The sequence below is a fragment of the Carassius carassius genome, chromosome 45, assembly GCF_963082965.1.
Source record: "Carassius carassius chromosome 45, fCarCar2.1, whole genome shotgun sequence".
Classification (NCBI taxonomy): domain Eukaryota; kingdom Metazoa; phylum Chordata; class Actinopteri; order Cypriniformes; family Cyprinidae; genus Carassius; species Carassius carassius.
In genome coordinates this window covers 3905126-3927697 of record NC_081799.1, presented here as the reverse complement: position 1 = coordinate 3927697, position 22572 = coordinate 3905126, and the positions used below count along the sequence as shown (strand labels likewise).

Genomic DNA, 22572 nt, shown 5'->3' with positions numbered 1-22572 from the left:
CACAGCATGAAATGTCCGAAATAATACATTAATACACGATGTTTATCTGTAAAGCTGTCAAAGAGCCGTATTGTCTTCGCCATTAAAATGGGAGATCATCGCGTCATTTAATAAAAGGTTTAAATCACTTTATTATGAACGACGGGTATAAACCCACACCTTGTAGCCAGCACACTCTTCTGTCGCGTATGAAGCCCGTGTCCTCTTCATTTCATTAGGACTGCAGGACAGACATGTTTGCACTGGGCTGTATGAGAGAGCCGGTGAACGGGTTTGGCTTTACCGGGAGAGAAATACGGTGTGAAGTCTTTTCTGCACGGATAGGGCCGACGGACTCGGTCCGGTGTTTCCCAGACTGACATTGCGCGTAGTAGTCATGTCCGAATCGCAAGCGAGTCGTTCTTTTGAACCGGTTCTTTTTAAGGATTCATACGAACCGATTCGCAAAGCATCTCAACTGCACCGCGGAGCGCTACAGCAGGCCAAGGGTTAGAATAGAATAGAATAGAATAGAATAGAATAGAATAGAATGATTTTCCTAAATAATGAAACCAACGTTATTTAAATACGTTTAACAAGAAAATACAATTAATTTAACGTTTAATGTAGGCATTGTTGTTTCTATATAATTATTTGTCACATTTCAATCAACTACTATCAATTTCTGAAAAAAAGTAAATCCTAATTCTTTTTTTTTCATGGTCTGTGAATAAAAACATAATTACAGCTGTCACAGTGTCTGGTTTGTGTTCCCTGGGTAACCACTAAATGTCCTCCTTCTTAATGTCCCACTTCCTGAACCACATTCCCCACGATCCCTGTCTCTTCATTGCCCTCAGCTGTCCCTGGTCATTAATCATTGCACTCAGCCAATTCCCCATTAGCTTTGTCATTTCCCTCTGTATATATACCCTGTCTGTTTTAGTATGTGTCACAGAGTCCTTGTATTTATCACGCCACACCTGAGTCCTGTATTTGCCTGTTTATTTTGTACCTGTTTTATGTTTAATTGCCACCTTGGTTTTGACCCCTGCCTGGACTGATTTGATGTACGGTTTTCCCTTAATTAAAACTTACTGCAATTAGATCTTCTTTTCCTCCGTTCTTGTGTGGATCGTGACAGAAGGACTCCGTCACACAAAAGATCCAGCGGTATGTTTTTTGAGGTTTCTTCCCCAGCCATCGAGCGGGAGAGAAAAAATGGTTTTGAGGGAACCCGTCTGGTCGTTTTTCGTGGGACCCCGGGAGGTCGCAGAGGAGTAGGTGGTCGAGAGGAGGTCCGGCATCACTCTCCACCATGGCCCCCCTTCGACCCTGGGCTCATGAGGGATGGATCAGAACCGCCGTCTTGCCATCACGGACGGAGAAGGGGGAGGAGGCACACGTCTGTCGATCCAGAGACTGTTCACGTCACGTGCCGCCAGCCCAGAGCCACTGCAGAAGATGGCAGCCACAGTGGACTTTCTAGGGTCGGGTCAGGTCCCCGTTGATCTTCCTGAACCCAGTCAAATCATCACGGGTCTACCAGAGCCTCGTCACGTCTCAGCCAAACTTCCAGAGTGCTCGTCCTATCCTGTCAGGGCCATGGAGGCCATCTACCATATCATCATGGCCAAGGAGGCCACACTTAACCTGTTCATGTTCATGTGGTGGGCTTGTGGGCCCCAGTTCCACTTGCTCCACCCTGGAATCCTGCCCGGTCGGCACTGTCCTGGGCCCCTGAACGCTCTGATACACCCTGGTCTTCTTGTGGTGTTGTTGTTGGTTTTTTTTTTTTTTTTTTTTTTTTTTTTTTTTTCCTCACTTCCTGTCTTTGTTCGCCTCTATGGACCTGACCCTCCGTCCCTCCCCCTGAGCCTCCACCAGTCCACCTCCCTCCTGGTCTCATTGTTTTTTTTTTTTCCACTTCCTGTCCCTGACGTCTTGGAGCATCTGGTAGTCGCTCTGTAGAGGGGGGGGGGGTTTGTCACAGTGTCTGGATTGTGTTCCCTTGGTAACCACTAGATGTCCTCCTTCCCCACGGTGTCTGTCACTTCCTGAACCACATTCCCCACGATCCCTGTTTCTTCATTGCACTCTGCTGTCCCTGGTCATTAGTCATTGCACTCAGCCAATTCCCCATTAGCTTTGTCATTTCCCTCTGTATATATACCCTGTCTGTTTTAGTATGTTACGGAGTCCTTGTATTTATCATGCCACTCCTGAGTTCTGTATTTGCCCGTTTATTTTGTACCTGTTTTAGGTTTCATTTGACCCCTGCCTGGACTGATTTGATGTACGGTTTTCCCTTAATTAAAACTTCCTGCAATTAGATATTTTCCTCCGTTCTTGTGTGGATCGTGACAACAGCTTCATATGCAAAGTGAAACCATTATGAGAAGTAGAAAAACCGGTTTTGTTGTTAGATTGTGTTATCTTTTGATCATTTAGGCTATTCCACCTTTGTCAAATACACATTTACAAACATTAAAACTAACTCAAACGAAACTGACATTTAAAAAGGTAAATATAAAACAAACAAAAAGATGGTGAAAGTTTAACAACCCTGATCTGTACCACCCATACAGTAAAAATATGAGCAGTGACAGTGTTTCTAGAGTTACATGTGAATTTCTGCACAGTGCAAGGATACAATAACATGAAAGAACAGTGTTATTTTCTAAGATTGTTAAAGTTAATGTGTTGGTGTGTTTAATCTTGACAAACAATGTTCACTTACCATTAAAAAGGAGCTGATCTGGGTGCAGTTATCTGGAGTTACCGAGTTATCTGTCGATGTCAGTGTTGGGGAAGTGGCGAGTCTCACTGCTATGGATCCAGTTTAACCAGTGTTTAAGGTGCTGTTACATAAACTGAAGTCACTCAATATGCTAACCTATAAGTCTTAGTGTGTCTCAAATGCCATTTTGTAATCTAAATATAGAATCAGACTATTAAATAATTACTCCATGAATTACAATAGCTAAGTATAAAATCGAGATTTTTCTTAGAGCGCATACTAATGTAGCTATAACTTTAATCGAGAGCTGTAATTGTGTGGAATCACATTTTGTAAATGCAAATACAAGTAAATCAAAAATGTGATCATGTAATCTGAGACAATTCTGTTTTCTAGTGTGTGTGTGTGTGTTTGTGTGTGTGTGATTGTACTTGTTTATGCTACATTGTAGGTTCCAGATGTCCCCACAAGGATAGTAAAACCTGTAACCTTTGACATTAATAAATGATGTTTATCTGAAAGTGTAACAATGTAAACAGGTTTTCTATAAGGGGTTTGGGGTCAGGGGATATAAAATATCATTTGGTCAGTATAACAGTAATAGAAGTCTATGTCCAAATTTCACAGAAACAAACGTGTGTGTTTATTCTCCACGAAGTCACAGAATAAGTAAAACCTGACATGCCTGTGATGTTGCCTTCTCTCATTAAATTTGAGTCCTGTGTAATCTCACAGTAATCTCAAAGTGTGTTGACAAAGTTATGGACAATATGTTCTCTAAAATTAAATATTTTCTTCCACTTTGGAAGTTTCCTCGGTTACTCAAAATGATCAATTATACTAGGCCTACCAGCAAAACCTCTGCAGCATACACTTGTCTTGCACCAGTTTTCTCATTGTTTATATTTCCGCTAGATGACGCTGTTCATCCACATCACAACACGACTGCTGCTGTCTGTTTGAATTAAAGCTGATTAAACAAACCTGGACTGAAGCTTGTTTAATCTTTTCATTTAAACATCGCAGCATTCATATCCATCAGTATTAGCCCTATTACACGGATGCTTACTTTACCCAACTCGATTACACTTTACATTATCAGAGATATTAGCACTTTGTTTTACTGTAGTTACAATACACTTTTTCTTAGTTAGTCACAGTAAGAGTACAATTGATTATTTTCTTATATTTTATTTTTGAGAATACGTTACTTTTTAGGAAATAATAAAGCAATATTTGCATACTGCGTGCTAAACACATTAAGAGAAAAGAGTTAGCCCATTGTGTGATTAGACTAAAAACACGAATTAACTTAATTAAACCCGTTATAGCTTACAATCAACAATAAGCATTTCTATAGTATTACTCCAGAACACTTACATGATGTAAAATAAATATTTTACGGACCTTTTTACCCCCAAGCTCACTTTATTTGCCAATTTCAACAGATTAACGAAAATGACATTTTAAATACTAATGTTTACCATGTAAACTTCAGATTTTAGTCTTGCTGTTGCTCGTGTGTTTTCTGATCTAATAAAGCTGCACTAAAACAATTTGTAGAAATAACAAAAAGGCAACTTGGATCTGTTATTTTATCAAACTATATGGTTCGTTTTATGGGTGCTGTAGAAGGATATTTAATTGTTTCTTTGACATACTGAAGTGAATTTATTTATTAATTAATTTATTTTTGTAGTCAGAAACTTTCCCGCCATCGCTGTGTCGTTAACCCCGCCCTCTGACGTCAAGGCCGCTGTAGAGCCTCCTCTCGTTTAAACTTGTTCTCAAACTCAGTCAGAACAGAAGGCTTGTACAGGATATGAGAGCTACGATGACTGCTGGATTCAATCATGGGCGATAATCAGTTACAGACCAGTTTCTCTGTCACTCTGGTCTTTCTGAATGAGAACGACTTGAAGAAAGATCCGCCGATCTCCAGTCCACATCAGGAGCTCAGACTGGAGATCCACAGAGTGGCTGACGACATCTGTCTGACCGTTAATAACGGTAAACCGATCATCACTTTAATCTGTCTGACCGTTAATAACTGTAAACAAAACATCACTTTAATCTGTCTGACCGGTAAACCGATCATCACTTTAATCTGTCTGACCGTTAATAACTGTAAACAAAACATCACTTTAATCTGTCTGACCGGTAAACCGATCATCACTTTAATCTGTCTGACCGTTAATAACGGTAAACCGATCATCACTTTAATCTGTCTGACCGTTAATAACTGTAAACAAAACATCACTTTAATCTGTCTGACCGGTAAACCGATCATCACTTTAATCTGTCTGACCGTTAATAACGGTAAACCGAGCATCACTTTAATCTGTATGACCGGTAAACCGAGCATCACTTTACACAGCGAAGATAATACATAATATATTAATGGTGGTTTGGAAAGAACTGAATGAAAAATATATAATTGAAATCTCAGACTTTAGATGGCAGGACTTACGTATTTTGGCAAATATAAGGAAAATATTTTTTTGACATTGTTTTTGAGTTTTACAGTTATGATTATTATTATTGTCGTTCCTATTATTAGACACTTATTTAGGCCTATCTTTAGAAATTGTTGATTCTGAATCTACTTGAAGACATAAGGAGTTGGCGTTGTTACACATGTATTTCCTATAGCAATAATTATGCATAATTACAAGCTATTAACATTAAACCAAACACGGACCCCTAAACATATCGTTAATACATGATGTTACTTAACATTTCACGTATGTGTGCATTTTAGAATAAAGTGTGAATGGAGACACATCAGACGAGTCTCCATTTAAACTTTTAGTTGATTGTATTAGCTGTAAAAACTGAGATATTTATGAGATCTGATTGGGGATTTTTCTTTCCTATGGATCACTATGCTCTTTTGGGTTACACTTTATTTTAAGTTGTCCTTGTTACAGTGTAATTATATTTTTAAGTACTGAGTGATATTAATTACTACATGTACTCACTATATGGTTTAGGGTAGGATTAGTGTTGCTGGCATGTAATTATGTCTACTTAATTGTTATGATAATAGCAAGTACATGTAACCTGTGACAAAGACATCTTAAAATGTTACCCCTTTTAAAAATTTTTGGTCAGTCGGCCTATTTTTTTTGTAATTATAGTGAATGCCCAAAGTGCCCATTTTCAGTATGTGCTGCTGTCTGGATAATATGAAGAGTGAGGAGCCACATGGAAGCATTCACACTGTAAATAACATCATATCATAGGCATTTCTCCACTGGCTCTTTGTAGTGTCCTGTTTCTTGGTTGAAGGGCAAATGAAGGCTCTTTATTCAGGTGTGCCACACATTTTCTGGAGTCTCGTTGTGTGGTCTGGCCAGATTTATGGCTCCGCTGCTCATTCTCCGTGAGCTCCAGCATGGCCTGCACCGGACTCTGTTTTCTTTGACACGCTACACTAGTCCTGGCCGCCAGCGCTTTCTGCCTCCTGCTGCACAGAATCAGATAGCACCGCTCTGGCGTTTCTCTGTGTCCCGTACCTCACATCGCAGGATACAGTCATTTCTGCTGCCAGCTCATGGCTGAAACACTGATCTGGAACCTGGGGTTTTTCTGTAGAGCACAGAAGGAGATGTTTAGCAAAATGTTCATGCTTCTGTTTCCTTTACTGAAAACACTTAGTGACCAGATGCTGTAGTCCTTATTCATTGATAATCTTTGAACAGTGTATTCATAATCTGAAAAAATGTGGATAAATATGCATCACATCACTTGCTCGCCAGTGGATGCGCTACAGTGAATGGGTGCCGTCAGAATGAGAGTCCAAACAGCTGATAAAAACATCACAAGTTATCCACACCACTCCAGTCCATCAGTTAATGTCTCAAAAAGTGAAAAGCTGCATGTTTGAAAGAAACAAATTCATCCTTAAGATGTTTTAACTTCAAACCGTTGCTTTTTGTCAAAATATCCATAATGGTCTCTCACATCACATATTTGTTTAGAGCCGTTTCAGACGGTTTAAACAGTTCTTAATGTGTGCAGATTTCTCTCCTGATTCAGACTTTTTCTCTTAATAAAGCCATAGGGTGGATCGATAGCTTTTTATATTTAGTTTTGAAGTTAATCTAAATTGCAAAGCGATTTCAAAAAGGGAAAAACAGCATTTATTTGAAACAGAAATCATTTCTAAAATTATAAATGTCTTTACTGGTGCTTTTGATCAATTGAATCCATCCTTGCTGAGTAAAAGTGAGTATTAAATGAGTTTAATGAACTATGTTTTTGTACTGTTTGGATCTTGGCAATATAAATCACCATCCATACATAAACATGCATGAACGTCTTTCATACCTTTTCCTTTTGTATTGTGTGTGTAAGGAATGACGTGAGGGTGAGTGAATGATGACAGATGCAGGGTCACACAGTTTTATCAGCATTCATATGGCCAGTGTATTCATGTGCTTCCAGATGCTGGCGTTTGTGTTTTTAAGTTCTCCATCACGAGGGACACAGAGTGTTGTCGGGTGGCCAGCCGCTCGTTCCTCATCACTCTGGGCTGTTTCAGTATCATCATGCGCTTCAGCACCCCGTCAGGTCAGTTATCTGCGGTTATCCAGACCTCTTATTAGCTCAAAAAAAATCTGATCTCTGCCTGATCGATCTTCTAAAAGATACGGAAATGTTTTGATCTCATTTGACAGTAATTCCCTTCAGCAGAAGCCAAAAGCCTCAACACTCACCGAAACATGTAGTTGTGGCTTTTCAGTTTAATTTGGTTAATATTTCTCTAGTAGTACTAATCCAAGATCAAAGTATGGAATATTTTGCTCTTTTTCCTCTGAGAAGCATTTAGTTTTTCCAGCACATCTGTTGTACATCTGTATTTAACGGCTCAGGGAGATTTTGGATACATCCACTGGTAACTGAATCAAACACGATAGAAAAAATCACTAATGGCAAGCCCTGTGGAGACACGCTCAACATCACACTCTTTATACTGACGAAATGACCTGAACGCTATAAAAGTGTCCATTTAATATCTAATATTTAGAATGTTTCAATGTAACGAATGTATTTCAACTCGTATTCTATTTACATTTGGCAGAGCCACTGTCAAATACTGCTGATGCACTGATCCTGACAATAACAGTCAACTGTGCTTTCTGCATATATGTTTATTTGAACTCATATTTGAACTTTAAATGTTCATATTGAAATATAACTAACAATATAAAAGTTATTCTCATGTTTCCTTAGTACATTTCACATCCAGAAGACACATTTTTAACCATGATACAGTGGGCTTCATGACCATCCTCCTGTTTATTGTGCTTGTATTGTTGATTTCTGCACAGAGTTTGAGATCTTCCACAGGATGCTGTGCTCATGGCACGAGCTCAGGAGAAATCAGTCTGTGTTTCAGCAGAGGACAGACCATTCTTCTGCACTGCAGTACTTCCAGGTAAAGCGGAGGACTACCTCACACACACCTGACACTTGATTCAGTTTCTGTGTGTCTGTGATGTGTTATTAACCTCTGTAAGAAATGTGAGACATCTGTAGTTTCCTCTCAGTTCTATGGCTGTCTGTCCCAGCAGCAGAACATGCTTCAGGACTATCTCAGGACTGCAACCTACCAAAAAGCCATTTTGCTCAATGATGTTGACTTCAGAGATAAAGTATGTGTTTATATACTTCACCTGGCTAGTTTATTCTGATTTACCTGATAGCATTACATCATCAAACACCATCAGACTTCATCCTGCTAGTTTTTAAGGGTGTACTCAATAGTGGTCTTATGCTGATACCTTTCACTAGGGGTGGATGATATTACTGAAATTTCACAATATGAATAATTTTATGTCATGATAACAACATGTATATCACATAATTGTCATTTATTTGTGTATTTTACAATTGCTATATGACACATTTCTCAATTTGGGTCATTTTTGTTCCCACAAAACCAGTCTTAAGGGTCCATTTAAAAAATCGCCTTTAAAGTTGACCAAATAAAGTTTTTAGCAATGCATATTACTAAAATAACACCAAAAAACAGTTTTGATATATTTACAGTAGGACATTTACAAAATAACTTCATGGAACATGATCTTTACTTAATATCCTAATGATTTTTGGCATGAAAGAAAAATTGGTAATTTTGACCCATACAATGTATTGTTGGTTATTGCTACAAAAAGTGCACCTTCAATATTTTTAGAAATGAAAGTCCTAGTGAAAAATATAATAACTGGTGTGAGTTTATTGTATGTTTCCTTTACTCTTATGGTGTTTCGTGTTTTTGTAGGTGGTTCTTGATGTGGGCTGTGGCACAGGGATATTGTCCTTCTTTGCCGTCCAGGCTGGGGCTAAGAAAGTGTACGCGGTGGAGGGCAGTTCTGTGGCCAAATATGCAGAAGTACACACAATCCTATTCCTGATTCATGTACTCACCCTTGTCTTTCTGGAACACAGAAGATGCAGAATGTTTTCCATGCAGTGTGTTAGAAGTATTATAAAGACTAGTCTGTGTGACTTCTGAAGTCGTACGAGGTCTTGGTGTGTGGAACAGACTCAGATGTAATTCTTGTTTGCTACCGTGGCTCTCAAATCTTATTCTCACTTATTCAAATGAGAGCCATTCGGGAGCATTGATGTGTGACAGATCTACATGCAAATTTGAATGAACACGAATTAAAGTTTTTTTCAGAAAATAAAGGTTTGGGTTTGGCTTAAATTTGGGTCTGTTCCTCACACAGTGTTGCTGTAAGATTTTAGACAAGTTGGATCACACACAGACTACTTTTATGATTCCTTCATGTCCTTTTTTACAGCAGCTTTTCCCATACACTTTATTGTAAGAAAAAGAGTTGAATGAACATTCTGCGAAATGTCTCCTTTTATGTTTTATGGAAGAATCAAAATCATATGGCTTGGATTGAGTTGATCATCAGTGGATGCTCTGCAGTGAATGGGTGCCGTCAGAATGAGAGTCCAAACAGCTGATAAAAACATCACAGTAATCCACAAGTAATCCACAGCACTCCAGTCCACCATGTCTTGAGAAGTGAAAAGTGAAAACAAACCTATCATTAAGCATTAAAACATTTCATACCAAAATGAGTCCATAATAAGGCTTCCTCCAGGGAAAAGGTCCTTGCCCAGAATCTCCTTGTTTGTTGCTGTTTTGGACTGTTTTCACTTGCAGTGGTGTTTGATCTGTGCAGATTTCTCTCCTGATTCAGACCAGACCACTTTTTTCACTGGAGAAAGCAATATTACGAATTCTCAGTTATCTCTTTTCTAAAACACACACCGTTTTCACTTCTCCAGACATTAACTGATGGACTGGAGTGGTGTAGATTACTGTGATGTTTTATCAGCTGTTTGGACTCTCATTCTGACGGCACCCATTCACTGCAGAGCATCCACTGATGAGCAAGTGATGCAATGCTACTTTTCTCCACATCTGATAAAGAAACAAACTATTTCTTGGAGAGCCTGAGGGTGAAGACAGTGTCTTTAGCAAATTAAATAAATCACAGATTTCCATTGGTAAATCTATTATAAAGAGCTTCTAGTGCATAGTGGGGACATATGTGTTTTTTGGCCAGCTGTTGGATGTGCTTGGATGATAAATCACTATCTGTGCTGTCACACCCATTTGGCCTGAAGTTCAGGGCTATGGGTTTTGTGGAAAAATACCCAGGCCGAGACAACTTTTCTGGAACACTTTCACAGGGCAACACCTTCAGGAGTCCTTCAGAAGGATCTTTCCTGCGTGTCTGGAATGCATGACATTCTGGCTGCTAAATGACTTGAAGACAGATTTGGCTGGAAACTTGCGTAGTGGGCAAACTGACACGTGTTTTCGGGGATAAAGATTGCTTTCTTAACAGTGCTAATAGTGCTCTTTTTCTCATTTAGAGGAAAGCTTTTGTTACTCTTGTAGTTTTTTGTAGACTACTACCACATGTGTTTAAGTTTCTATTGCCACATCTGATTTATACAACTGAAGTTCCAAATATAACACACTAAACCTTTAAATGATTTCCTTTGTTTAGAAAAGAGATTACCAATGAGATTTTTGTGCAAGTTTGCAAGGGTGATAATCAGACCCATATTTTTAAACTCTTCCTCAGTGCTTGTAAGGAATTTTCCATTTAAAGTTTAAAGTTAATGCTGCCTGTTTTAAAATGGCAACCTTAAAACGGTGTAGTTAAAATATATTTAAAAACATGGCAGTTTTGTAAAAATAGAAATGATTACATTGAAGTTTACTATAAATGTTTGTCAGTGCATTTGACAGTAGACTTAAAAATATTTTAAATCCAATTATAAAAGAACATTAAAACATATATGACTTAAATATGTAATACATAAAAGCATTTTATACACATTTAAAGTATAAAAGATTTTCAATTATTTGCAATTAAGGTCTACCTAAGTGCCCAAAAACATTATATGTAGTTCACACACTTTTATTATTTTAAAATATATTCTTTCAATAGTAAGAGAATCATTCTTGCTCTTGCTCATTTTTTTGTTAGGCACTTAATTACTCATATAATTCCATACAAATGATTTGTAAGCCATTTAAGTTGTCTTTATATAGTCACTGCTTTATAGGCTGACACAATTCCTGTAATGCTTATAATATTAAGTTTTGTTTTAACTTATAAGTTAACAATATAACTTTACACAGTCACACAGTAGTGATGCACTGGTCTCATTAGCATATAATCTTGTGGTTCTACTTTAACAAAACAAAGTTTTTTTTAAAATTTTTATTCTGGTTCTAGAGATTACCCCTTAGTATTCCATCACCGTGAAAGAGATGCGGTTGATAAAGCTTAAGTTGTTTTGTCATTCTTGTCTCTTCAGATTCTAGTGAAAAGCAATAACTTGTCCAACAAAATCACAGTTTTGTCAGGAAAGATTGAGGAAGTTTGCTGCCCCGAGAATGTGGATGTGATCATCTCAGAGCCCATGGGCTACATGCTCCTCAACGAGAGGATGTTAGAGAGCTATCTACACGCCAAAAAATGGTTAAAACCCAAAGGTCTGTCAATCATCACATTTCTCTGTACACATACATGCTGTGTTCAAATGTTATGGGTTATTAGTTAGAGTACTTGTTTTCTGTCACTGTCCAGGCATGATGTTCCCGACTCAGAGTGACATTCATCTGGCTCCTTTCACTGATGAACAACTCTACATGGAGCATCACGCTCGCTCCCACTTCTGGTAAGAACAACTCCTGCCTTCTATACTGTATCCGCCATTTTCATTCATAGAAAGAACATCTGGACATCTGGGAAATATAACATCTGCTTTTTAAATGCATGGTTTGAAGAGAACTACCAGTGACATATACAGCTGCCACTGACTAAAGATTTTTCTACATAATCCATTTAATCCATTAGTCAATTAATTTCACATTTATTAATTTAATGATTTAAATATATACTAATGGAGAAACTAAACCATTATGAGCCTTTATTATGTAGCCTATTCCGCACTCAAGCACACACCGACAAAAGTAATGACTATGAATGTGTGTTGGAAAAAAAACAGCAAGATATTTGAATTATTTATTAATTAACTAGTGTTTTCTGAGTCAGTGTCTGTGAGGCCAGTAGCGAGCGGCTGTGTGAAGTTGCTGATACTCACATGCTTTAATTTCAAATGATAAGTATTTAAGGTCAATAAATGATGCGAGAACATTTGGATATTTCTGCCCGAAATACTGTAAGTACTAAAACAACCAGCTGTTAACAATATGTTCATTACAGACTGTGAGACTTCACGTTACCTAACATTTAGTAAAGTATTAAGGGGGCAGTGGTAGTCGAAGCGCAAAAAAATGAAAACTTGGCCATCGATTACTCACCTTTTTTTATTTCTTCCATGTAGGGCTGCAAAACGATTAGTCACGATTAATCGATCAAATGTTTACATACTGTGTGTGTACTATGTATATTTATTATGTATATATAAATACACACACACACAAACATGTATATATTAAGGAAGCATATGTTAAATTTATATGTAAAATATTTTTATTTTATAGCTGTCAAAAGATTAACTGCGATTAATCGCATCCAAAATATTCTCACATAATATATGTGCCTAATTATATGTATTTAGATGTATTTAACAATTAGTGGTAGACCGATATATATTTTTTTTTGACAGACGATAGCAGATTTTAAACCAAAATAATTAGTAAAAAAATTTAATATTTAAGAAATTTATATAATTTGACAATGGATTAAAAAATAAATGTGTGAAATAAACATACTTTTACTTTAGATGACAAAGTGTTTTTCACAAATAAATATTTAATATAAATATAATTAAAAAGCAAGTAAACACTGTAATAGGGCTGCAACGAATGATTATTTTGATAATCGATTAATCTGTCGATTATTTTTTTACGATTAATCGATTAATCGGTTTATGTACTTATATTTTAGTTTTTCCGATTTTTCCCCAAGTAAATTATTAATAAATGGTCTTTATCCTTCAGCATAGATTTTTAACAGATTTTAACCATTTTGCACTGTCATATCCTCATCAAAAATATACCTGGAGTTGTTTTATTGTGTTAGTAATCCTTTGTCGAACTCTTCTGCAATCAGAACACTGACCCATACTCTAGCAAACTTCACAAGGAGATTTCAAATAATGTTTTCACCATGGCAGTCCTTAGAGCTCCTAAAGTAGTTTAACATCCCGAACAAAGCTTATTAAGGAATCTTTAAGAACATATTTTCACGAAGAATAAGGATAAAACAGAATAAAATTGCAGTGCATTGTATTTTATTATTTACTGGGAAACAACTTTATAGCTTATGCAGTGAAATTGTAAACAATCCTTCGAAAAAAGTGCCAATGGCATGAAACCTGAATGGAACTCACAATTTAAAGTAAAATCCATCAGAAGGTTGTCCAGAAAAAACACACACACAAAAAACCTGCTGTGTGAAAAAGAGCAGTTAATACTTAGAAAAAAAGTGCATTTCAAATATCTTTAAACATTTACCTCTCTCATTCAGTCATAATTAGGCTGCACGACTGAATTTTGAACTGGTAAACGACAAACTGATCACAGAACATGTTTGTAAAGCTTTAAATGTTAACTGTTAAAAAGCAATGTTATCAGCTTTTACGACTAAACATTTGCAAACAACATTGTACTGGAGAATCTGCACAAATGAAAGTCTTAGGGGCCATTCATAAACCACGGCTAAAAACGCGTGGAAAAAGCTAGGCGCACCGCTTTCTCCTCCTTTCCAAAGCGCTCGAGCAGAAGCGCCCCTGAGGCGTCTGCCTTTGCTAAGCAACCATGACGTGCTCTCTCCTTGAAGATGCTGAAATTTCAGCAAAGGATAAATGGATTTGCAGCTCAAAAAATCGCTTGCAGTAGCTCTTCAACTAAATTTATTTCAAAATGGAAATCCATATACAACTATGATCAGCTGTTCCTTTCATCTTGACTGAGCTTTTAACGTTGTTACGGGAAAGGATGAAGCTGATTGGTTAGTTCTTGTCACATGACCCGCGGTGCGGTTGCTGCATTCTGAAAAGATGTTTTTAACTCGATGCGGTGCGGTGTTGGAAATAACGAACTTGAGCGTGCAAAAGATGCGATATGTGAACGTCCCCTTAAACAGTGCAGTAGTGCAGAGTTTACAGGTTACTCTTCTTTTTTGAAGGCTCAAAGTAAGTACTCCCACATCCCGCTGAATGCTGCAGAGACGCTGTTCGGGAAGCATGTGACATAAAACGAGGCCAGCTATTGGCTATTCGCTACTTCTCCTGCTGTACTGGCTGAGTAAAACCTCCGGTGGCTCATTACTGCCACACTTTGGTCACCGCAGATTTGAAATATGCACAAAATGAGCCGCTTACGGCAAATAAAAGTTATTTAGCAAAGAATCGATGACTAAATTAGTTGACAACTATTTTAATAATCGATTTTAATCGATTAAATCGATTCGTTGTTTCAGACTGTAACCAACAGGGCACTCAGTATTCTGGGAAGTTTGTGTTCATTGGGAATCATATTTTTTCAAATAAAGCCAGGGTAACACTCATTTTACATACAGAGAAAATCATGAATATGACAGTGGGCAAATGCATAAAGCACAGAATAATTTGAAATCATGAGTTTAAAGTTTAAAGCATTCAATTCACACTGACCAACTGTCACACAGAGAAAACGTGATCATACTGGATACACACTTCACAAGATCTCACAGCTGGATTACAATACGTTTGCAATAATACTGTACATTATTGTAGGTCCTCTATGCCCTGTCTCTCTCTCAGAGACTCCACAAACACCACAAACACCACAAACATTCTTAGGAAATGTAACGCCCTTTTCCATAATTGTGAGTTTCATCTTTCAAAATAAATGTAAAGACAGTTAATAATGTCCTTAGTTTTACCATCAGTTCAAGCTGAAAGAGGAACAGAGTCTCGTGACAGACACAGTGATGAAGCTCGTATGTTTGCAGAACACAAGACACGGACGGATAAGACAGCTGACTAAACTGTGTGAAACGGTCTCTCTCTCTCACACACGGTCAAAACTCCATATTTGATCATTCAATAGCAAATACTTAAAATAATAACAAAACATGCTTCCAGTAGTTGATTCAGAAGCACCAGATTGTCGTATCAAAGTCAGAATGACCTCCTCTCCTAGGTTCATGAAACTGTCGTCCTTAAAATGTGTTGCTGTTCTGTTGTAAGTAATCTTAAAGATTCCTAAATGCAGTTACTCTCTGAAGGCCAAATAAAGTGCTTTTTGTTTCTCCTAGATACACACACATCTCCCTGACATGACTGCTTCAACACTAGCTGTGTTACTGAAACCACGACTTCTTTCTTTGTGTGAACATTTGGGCAGCATTACACAAATATTTCCACATAGTGACATAGACATGTGGGGCGTGTTAGAACGAGCCGTTTTAGGAGGACGTGGCACAGGCTTAACTTTGATAAAGAATATCTCTTTGGGTTTGAGACTTTAGTCTTTGCAACTTTACAGATCTTCTTTATGCACCAAGAGCTTGTAACACTGTAAATTTGTAAAAATGTAAATCACATCATATGACCCCTTTAATGCTGATGGCAAACAAGAAAGTATTATAATGTTTGCCTTTCTATTGCTAATAATATAAAAAAGCAATCATTATAATACTTTTTGTGAACATTAATTCCTTTGTTTAACCGTTCTATAGGATTAGACAGACTTCTATCTTTATTAAACAGGACTATTAATGATGACAGTGAACAAGAGGGAGAATGTGAGCACTATGTGCTCAGGCGTTGCCACTCTCAGCACCGTCAAAATAAAAGTCTGACTCTAACACATCGGCCAATGGCCGATATTTACAAAATGCCAAATATTGGCCAATATATCGGTCGACTACTAGTAACAATGCTGAAAATTCAGCTTTACATTACAGGAATAAATAGCATTTTACAATACATTCACATAGAAAACAGTTATTTTATATTGTAATAATAATAATATTAAATATTACCGTTCTTACTGTATTCTTGATCAAATATATGCAGCCTTGGTGAGCAGTAGAGACTTCAAATACATGAAATACTCATTGCCCCAAACCTTTGAACAGTGGTGTACATTAAAAGAGCAAAAGCTTGCATGATAAAATACCAAAGTGGCCAAAGGAGGATTGGTGGTGGGGCTTAGCAAAAGTCAAACATTGATAACAAATAACCGTATGTTCATAGATATAAAAAAAATGATCTTACATCAACATACAATGATGAAGTATATAACTCTTTTGACTTTTTAAACTAGTTTTTAAACTAGTAATTTGTTTTATAATATGAAAAAAGTATTTAACAGAAGTATGATCTACACCTCTATGTATTTAGTCCTTCCCAAAAACTGGCTCATGTACTGTATTACTGTAGACATTTTTTGGCTCTACAAAATAAAACTTAGGAATGAACCAAAATTATTATCTACGGGAATGGATGTTTTTCCACCTTTTGTCTTGAGAACATATAGTACACAAGTACATGCTCAGTGCAGCACACTAAATGTTTAGAGCCTCAACCATGATGGTTTATTTTACAATGGCCCACAGGGGGTTGTGGTTTGCTTGCATGGAAAGACAGTAATGGTCCCACCGCCCACATGCCTGCACTGTACTTGCACCGTGCCATGACCAAACTGAAGCCAAGCAGCTTCCCGGTTCTGTAAAATGCTGTGCTTCAATCCAAACCTGATTCATGGCACATAGCTCACTCCTCTCTGTCTGTGCTGTTCAATTCGGATGACTGAGTTTATGATACCTTGTGTTACCGTACTTCAGAACAATAAATGAAATCATCTCGCTGTAGCTTTTATTACAAACACAGATAATGTTACCAGGTGTCATGTCCAGTTGAACACCCAATATTTATGTTAGAGTAGAAAAGGCTCATGTTTTGCAGTGGGTACATGATGAAATGTTCATCTGTAGAGCTTTGAAACTTGGATCTCTTTTTTGGCTTAAGTTGTAAAGAGCTTCTGGGAATGGCATTAAGGTTTGGCTGGATATACCAGAACTACACCAATATGTGGGGAAAAAAGATCCTCTCTTGATAGCTATTGTATAATATATGGATAGTTGTATTTTATTTTCATTTAACATTGTTCTTTCCTCCTGTTGAAACTCACTGGTTTCCATAGATAGTGATAAAACCACTCCTCTAAAACAAGGGTGCTCAACAGGGACCCACTGGGGGGCTTTAGCAAACTTCCAGAAGGGCCTCAAGATGTAGAAATAGGACAAAATAAGCATTTAGATGAGCTAGAACAACTAAAACATATATTCCTTATTTTAATTAACCTCCTGAAAAACTGTTTTTTGTCTTTGAAGAAGCAGACTTTGCGCAATACATTTATTTCAATGGGGAAAAAAAACGTCACTGGTATCAGATCGGTATCTGTATCGGCCAATACTAAACCCTAGGGATCGGAATCGGTATCAGAGGCAAAAAAGGCGGATCGGAGCATCCCTACTAGTTATAGCATGAAATAAACATGTATGAACACTAGAGTTATGTTGTCTCAACTGTGGAAAGACGACAATACACCATAGTCCACTGATGTTAGTCTAAACTGTTTGGGTTGTTTGTCAGACAAAATGGTGGATTCGGCATAGTGATTGGTTAGATCACCTGTCAATCAAACTCTCTATAGTGAAGAAAAGACTACACGCAACTTCCATTTCATGATGACTTAAAAAAAGAGTGGGAACCTTGAAAAACGTTAAGTGAAAATGTCTGTAATTCGGGCATTTACATAACCTGGCTCATTTAGAGTGAGTTTTTCAGACACTTTTCAGAGTGAAGAGTGAAGTGACTTCTGGCATCCCATACTCTGAAGTTTAGCTCCAACCCTAATTAAACACCCAAACCAGCTTATCAAGGTCATAATAGGCATACTAGAAACTTCCAGGCAGGTTGGCAAGTTGGAGCTAAACTCTTCAGGACACAGGCCCCTTTAGGACTAAGTTTAGACACCCCTGGTTCAAGTTCATGGCAGTTGCACTCATATCTGCCCCAAAATATGAGCTCCGAGTTCACCTGAAGGAGGTGGTCTATGCCCAGATGTGGAGAAAAAATAATACGACCCAACAGATCAGCGAATCAAGCAGTATCAATTTATAATAGGAAATGTGTTACATAAAACACAGCAGACACAGATTCTTTGGGTGAGCACATTAGTTACCGTATTTTCCGCACTATAAGGCGCACCGGATTATAAGGCGAACCTTCAATGAATGGCCTATTTTAGAACTGTTTTCATATATAGGGCGCACCCGATTATTAGGCGCATAGAATAGAAGATACTGCAGTCAAACGTTTGACTGGGTTTGCGTTATGCATCCACTAGATGCAGCTGTGCTAAAGGGAATGTCAACATTTTGACAGGACGCCTTGATCCATATATAAGGCGCTCCGGATTATAAAGCGCACTTTCATTTTTTGAGAAAATTAAAGACTTTAAAGTGTCGCCTTATAGTGCGGAAAATACGGTTATATAAAAACAGCTATAAAAATGCAAGAAGAATGCAATATTTTAACAATTAAAGTCACTGTTTCAGACCAAAGCAAACAATCTACAGGTCTGAAAACACTATTAATGTTCATAAACTAGGAGTGTTCACAGATAAAAATTGTAAAAGGGTAGGTGGAGGGACAAAATAAGAGCACTGGAGTCGAAAGTGTTGTGAAGCATGGCCCTAAACTGTTCACAGAATTCTGATGATCTCAAGATAACAGATGTTGGAAACATGTTTGAATTTGATTTTACTCCAGGAATCAGAGATGTTTCTATGGTGTGAACTTGAGTGGGCTTCATTCTTCTGCTGTGGATGAGTTCTTCAGACAGCCAATAGTTGTGAGTCTACATACACTGACTACTACAGCATCCATGAATCTGGCTCTCTGATTGCATCATAATGTTGTCAGAGAAGGTCTTAACGTCTTTGTGTTTCAGGACACATTCGATATGCAGGTTCTCATGGCCAGGTCTGTGAAGTACACAATCAACTTTCTGGAGGCAAAAGAAGAAGATTTACACCGGTAATGACAGTTCAAGAATATAGCAGCATGCAGAAATTACAAGCTCAAGCACACCAGGAAAAGTCTATTAAGACATTCACCATTTCAATTTTCAGTTTATCACATAGTGTATCACTGTAAATGTTTTTGGCATTCTTAGCAGTGGCAAAAATAAGTGCACCTTTGTCAGTATCTAAAACTGCCCAAATACCCTTTGTTTTTAGCAACTTTTCTAGTAAGTATGTTAAGATATGTCTGGAGAGTGGTGGTTGATTACAGGTTAGACAAACTTATGGAATGGCTTCCCTGTTTGGAATCTTTACTATCAAAACATTTGAATTTAAAATGTATCAACTTTAATTTACGTGTTAACAGGTGAAGAGATAATAACAATTTTTGACCAGCATGATCTTACGATGATTTGTGGCCAATTTAGGTACAATCTGTTCAAGAGCTTGTAGGATACATTTGAAAATGTATGACCTGGAACAGTATCTTAATATCTGTAGTGGATGTGTGTAATTCACAGGTTAGAAATTCCTTTTGTCTTCAAACTGCTGCAGTCAGGGCTGATTCATGGACTTGCTTTTTGGTTTGATGTGGCCTTTGTTGGCTCAAGGTGAGACTCGCAACTATGAAAGGAAAAGTGCACGAAGACAACATGCTTAAAATATTGATAGTGTTTTTTGTACAGGATGACAGTATGGCTGTCCACTTCTCCAAACGAGCCTTTGACGCACTGGTATCAGGTACGCTGTCTTCTGCAGACCCCTCTGTTTGCCAAAATGGGACAGACGTTATCTGGACGGGTTCATCTAATAGCCAACAAGAGGTACGACTACCTTTGTTCACACATATGCATATGATGAAGGGTGCATAACATTTCTGGGTTTAGAACACAGAAGTAAAATGTAGCAGGGTAAACTACTGGAGATGTTCATGGGAAACCATAACAAATATGGTTTTTGCATTCCATTTTGCTTCAAAAGTATTTCATGTATCTTAATATCCATTAATTTCTTGTTCTCAAACAGCCAAAGACTCATTTTTTGCATGTCACCAAACAACACACAGACTGGTCTGGAACCGAATTAGGGAAATTTTAAATAAATCACAAATGTCTTCTATTGCAGCTTCTTCAAAGTATCCATCTTTTGTATATGTTTACAAACTAATTAGAAAAATGAATGAATCTTTAGTCAGGACTGTATACTTGTAGTAGTATGCAACCTTGCTGCAACAACATTTTGTCTAACTGTACATCTCTTTTCTAGACAAAGCTATGACATTCACATCACTGCTGTGGTTGATCAGTCTGGATTTAAATCTGGGAACTCGCTGGATTTGAAAAATCCTTTTTTTCGGTAAGCACCACAGGAAAGCCAGTTATAAAAAGTTATAAAGCCATAGAGTTGTCTTCCACACAGTGTGCCACACAGAGAAAACAAGAAAGGCTATTTTTAGTCAAACCAATTAAATATAAATAGTTTGCTGTGAGCGGGTTCAGATGGACTGTGCTTTCTTTTAATTCATCTGGAGTAAATTGGGGGAAAATCTGCAGAATTAGACAATACAATGTACAGTAGTAAATACAGAAGACTATGCATTTGTGCAATGACAGGCTTTCCAGTTCTTCAGTGTATTCTTTGGACTTCTTTACACCTGACAATGACTAGGTTTGCATAGTTCACCCAAAAAATCCCTTCAGCTTGTACTGGGTCCCATTGTACCCGAATCTCATTCTATTGGTCATAACCTAGAGCTAATGACCATAGGTCAAATCGAGAGCTTCGTCTTCTGGCTTATTTTCATACCACGGATGCTAAACATTTTTGATGCTTAACTTTTCTAAGCTGAAGTTTACATGCAGACACTCATATGATGAGTTTTAATCCACAAACTAGTCGTTCAGAGAGCAAATGTTTATTTTTGAACATATAAAAATTTCATTACAGAACATGAATACAGCTTTTACACCAGTTGTGCAGAGATTGGATATCATGAATTAGTGACCCTGGCACCCCATATTACTGGAGTGTCCCCTAAAAGTGATCTTAGGGAACATGGACATAAACCTTCTCCATCTCCACAGAACACATGTAGATTGGATAAACAGACTCCTCATGCCCCCTCCAGGGATTCTTGCCAGGGTAAAAAGCTGCTCCACTGGTCTGAGACAGCCGGTCACATTCCCCTTTGTAGCACTAGGCTTTCATAGGCTTTCCCTTGCAGGCTGAAGAGTGTGATCGCTCTATAATTGAAACACCTGTAGTCCCCTTCTATAAAATCCGAAGCCACCACACCTGTTTGCTGATCACCAGGCACTGATTCCCACGCAGTTCTGAATAGGTGTGTCAACTCACCAATGGATGCTCTGCAGTGAATGGGTGCCGCCAGAAAGAGAGTCCAAACAGCTGATAAAAACATCACAATAATCCACACCACTCCAGTCCATCAGTTAACATCTTTCCATTTTTTTGAATCTATATCTTTAATAATTATTTCTATTATTCAAAAAAATAGTTAACAAATGGTTCACTTACCGAGATGTATTCAGTAAGGACACATCAATTATAGGAAGGTAATTGACCAAGTCATTTTAGTTATTTTATGGTGGATTTCAGCATGATTTAACAAGTTGAAAAGCTGTGCTGAATATTGAAGTGTGATATATCTCTGTCTTTTACAGGTACGCCTAAATCATCGTTCTCCTCATTTATCCGATCAGCCTAAATGAAGACTGCAGGTCTATCACTCAGCATTTCAGATACAATCTATGAAGGTTCTATGCGTATGTGATATAGCGATTTATGATATTTGTTAATAAAAACAAGGTGACTGAATGAATTTGTTATATTTTCATAGCTATAATCTTTCATTCATTTGTTTTCCTTTAAACGGATAGTTCAACCAAAAACTTAATTTAGGCTTTAAATCACATATAACATCAACGCACTTATATAAAGCACCTCAAATATGGTCAACCGAAGCTCAACCATACTTGCTTGAAGTGCAAGAGCAAACATGTGAGATATGAGAACACACGAGGCACGTCAGAACAAACCTCGTTTGTTCTTGTGTATCAAGCAAGCATGTTTGAACTTTCATTTATCTTGTTTGATAAGCTTTATGTGTGTTATCCTGACATCTGTTGATTGTATGAACACTTCTAATCCAAATACTCTGATTATGCAAATGTTTGTTTAACAAATAAAAAACTACTTTATATACAACCCGAATTCTGGAAAAGTTGGGACGTTTTT

The 22572-nt window shown here is 37.6% G+C and overlaps 1 protein-coding gene across 5 annotated transcripts; it reads left to right on the top strand.

Annotated features, from left to right (window-relative positions):
* The first annotated feature begins 4458 nt into the window (after positions 1 to 4458).
* On the top strand, positions 4459 to 22152 carry carm1l (coactivator-associated arginine methyltransferase 1, like). Of its 5 annotated transcripts, none has more exons than XM_059538869.1 (13): positions 4459 to 4729; positions 7169 to 7294; positions 8056 to 8162; positions 8299 to 8379; positions 9009 to 9119; positions 11585 to 11762; positions 11857 to 11947; positions 19064 to 19145; positions 19245 to 19330; positions 19839 to 19928; positions 20004 to 20141; positions 20584 to 20673; positions 21999 to 22152. In XM_059538869.1, exons 1-13 carry the CDS (start codon positions 4573 to 4575, stop codon positions 22006 to 22008), a joined length of 1347 nt encoding a protein of 448 aa, XP_059394852.1. In that variant the 5' UTR covers positions 4459 to 4572; the 3' UTR covers positions 22009 to 22152. The 5 variants fall into 5 exon arrangements, with proteins under 5 accessions (XP_059394852.1, XP_059394851.1, XP_059394849.1 ...); XM_059538868.1 differs by having other exon boundaries at positions 8296 to 8379; XM_059538866.1 differs by having other exon boundaries at positions 8275 to 8379.
* Positions 22153 to 22572: the final 420 nt, after the last annotated feature.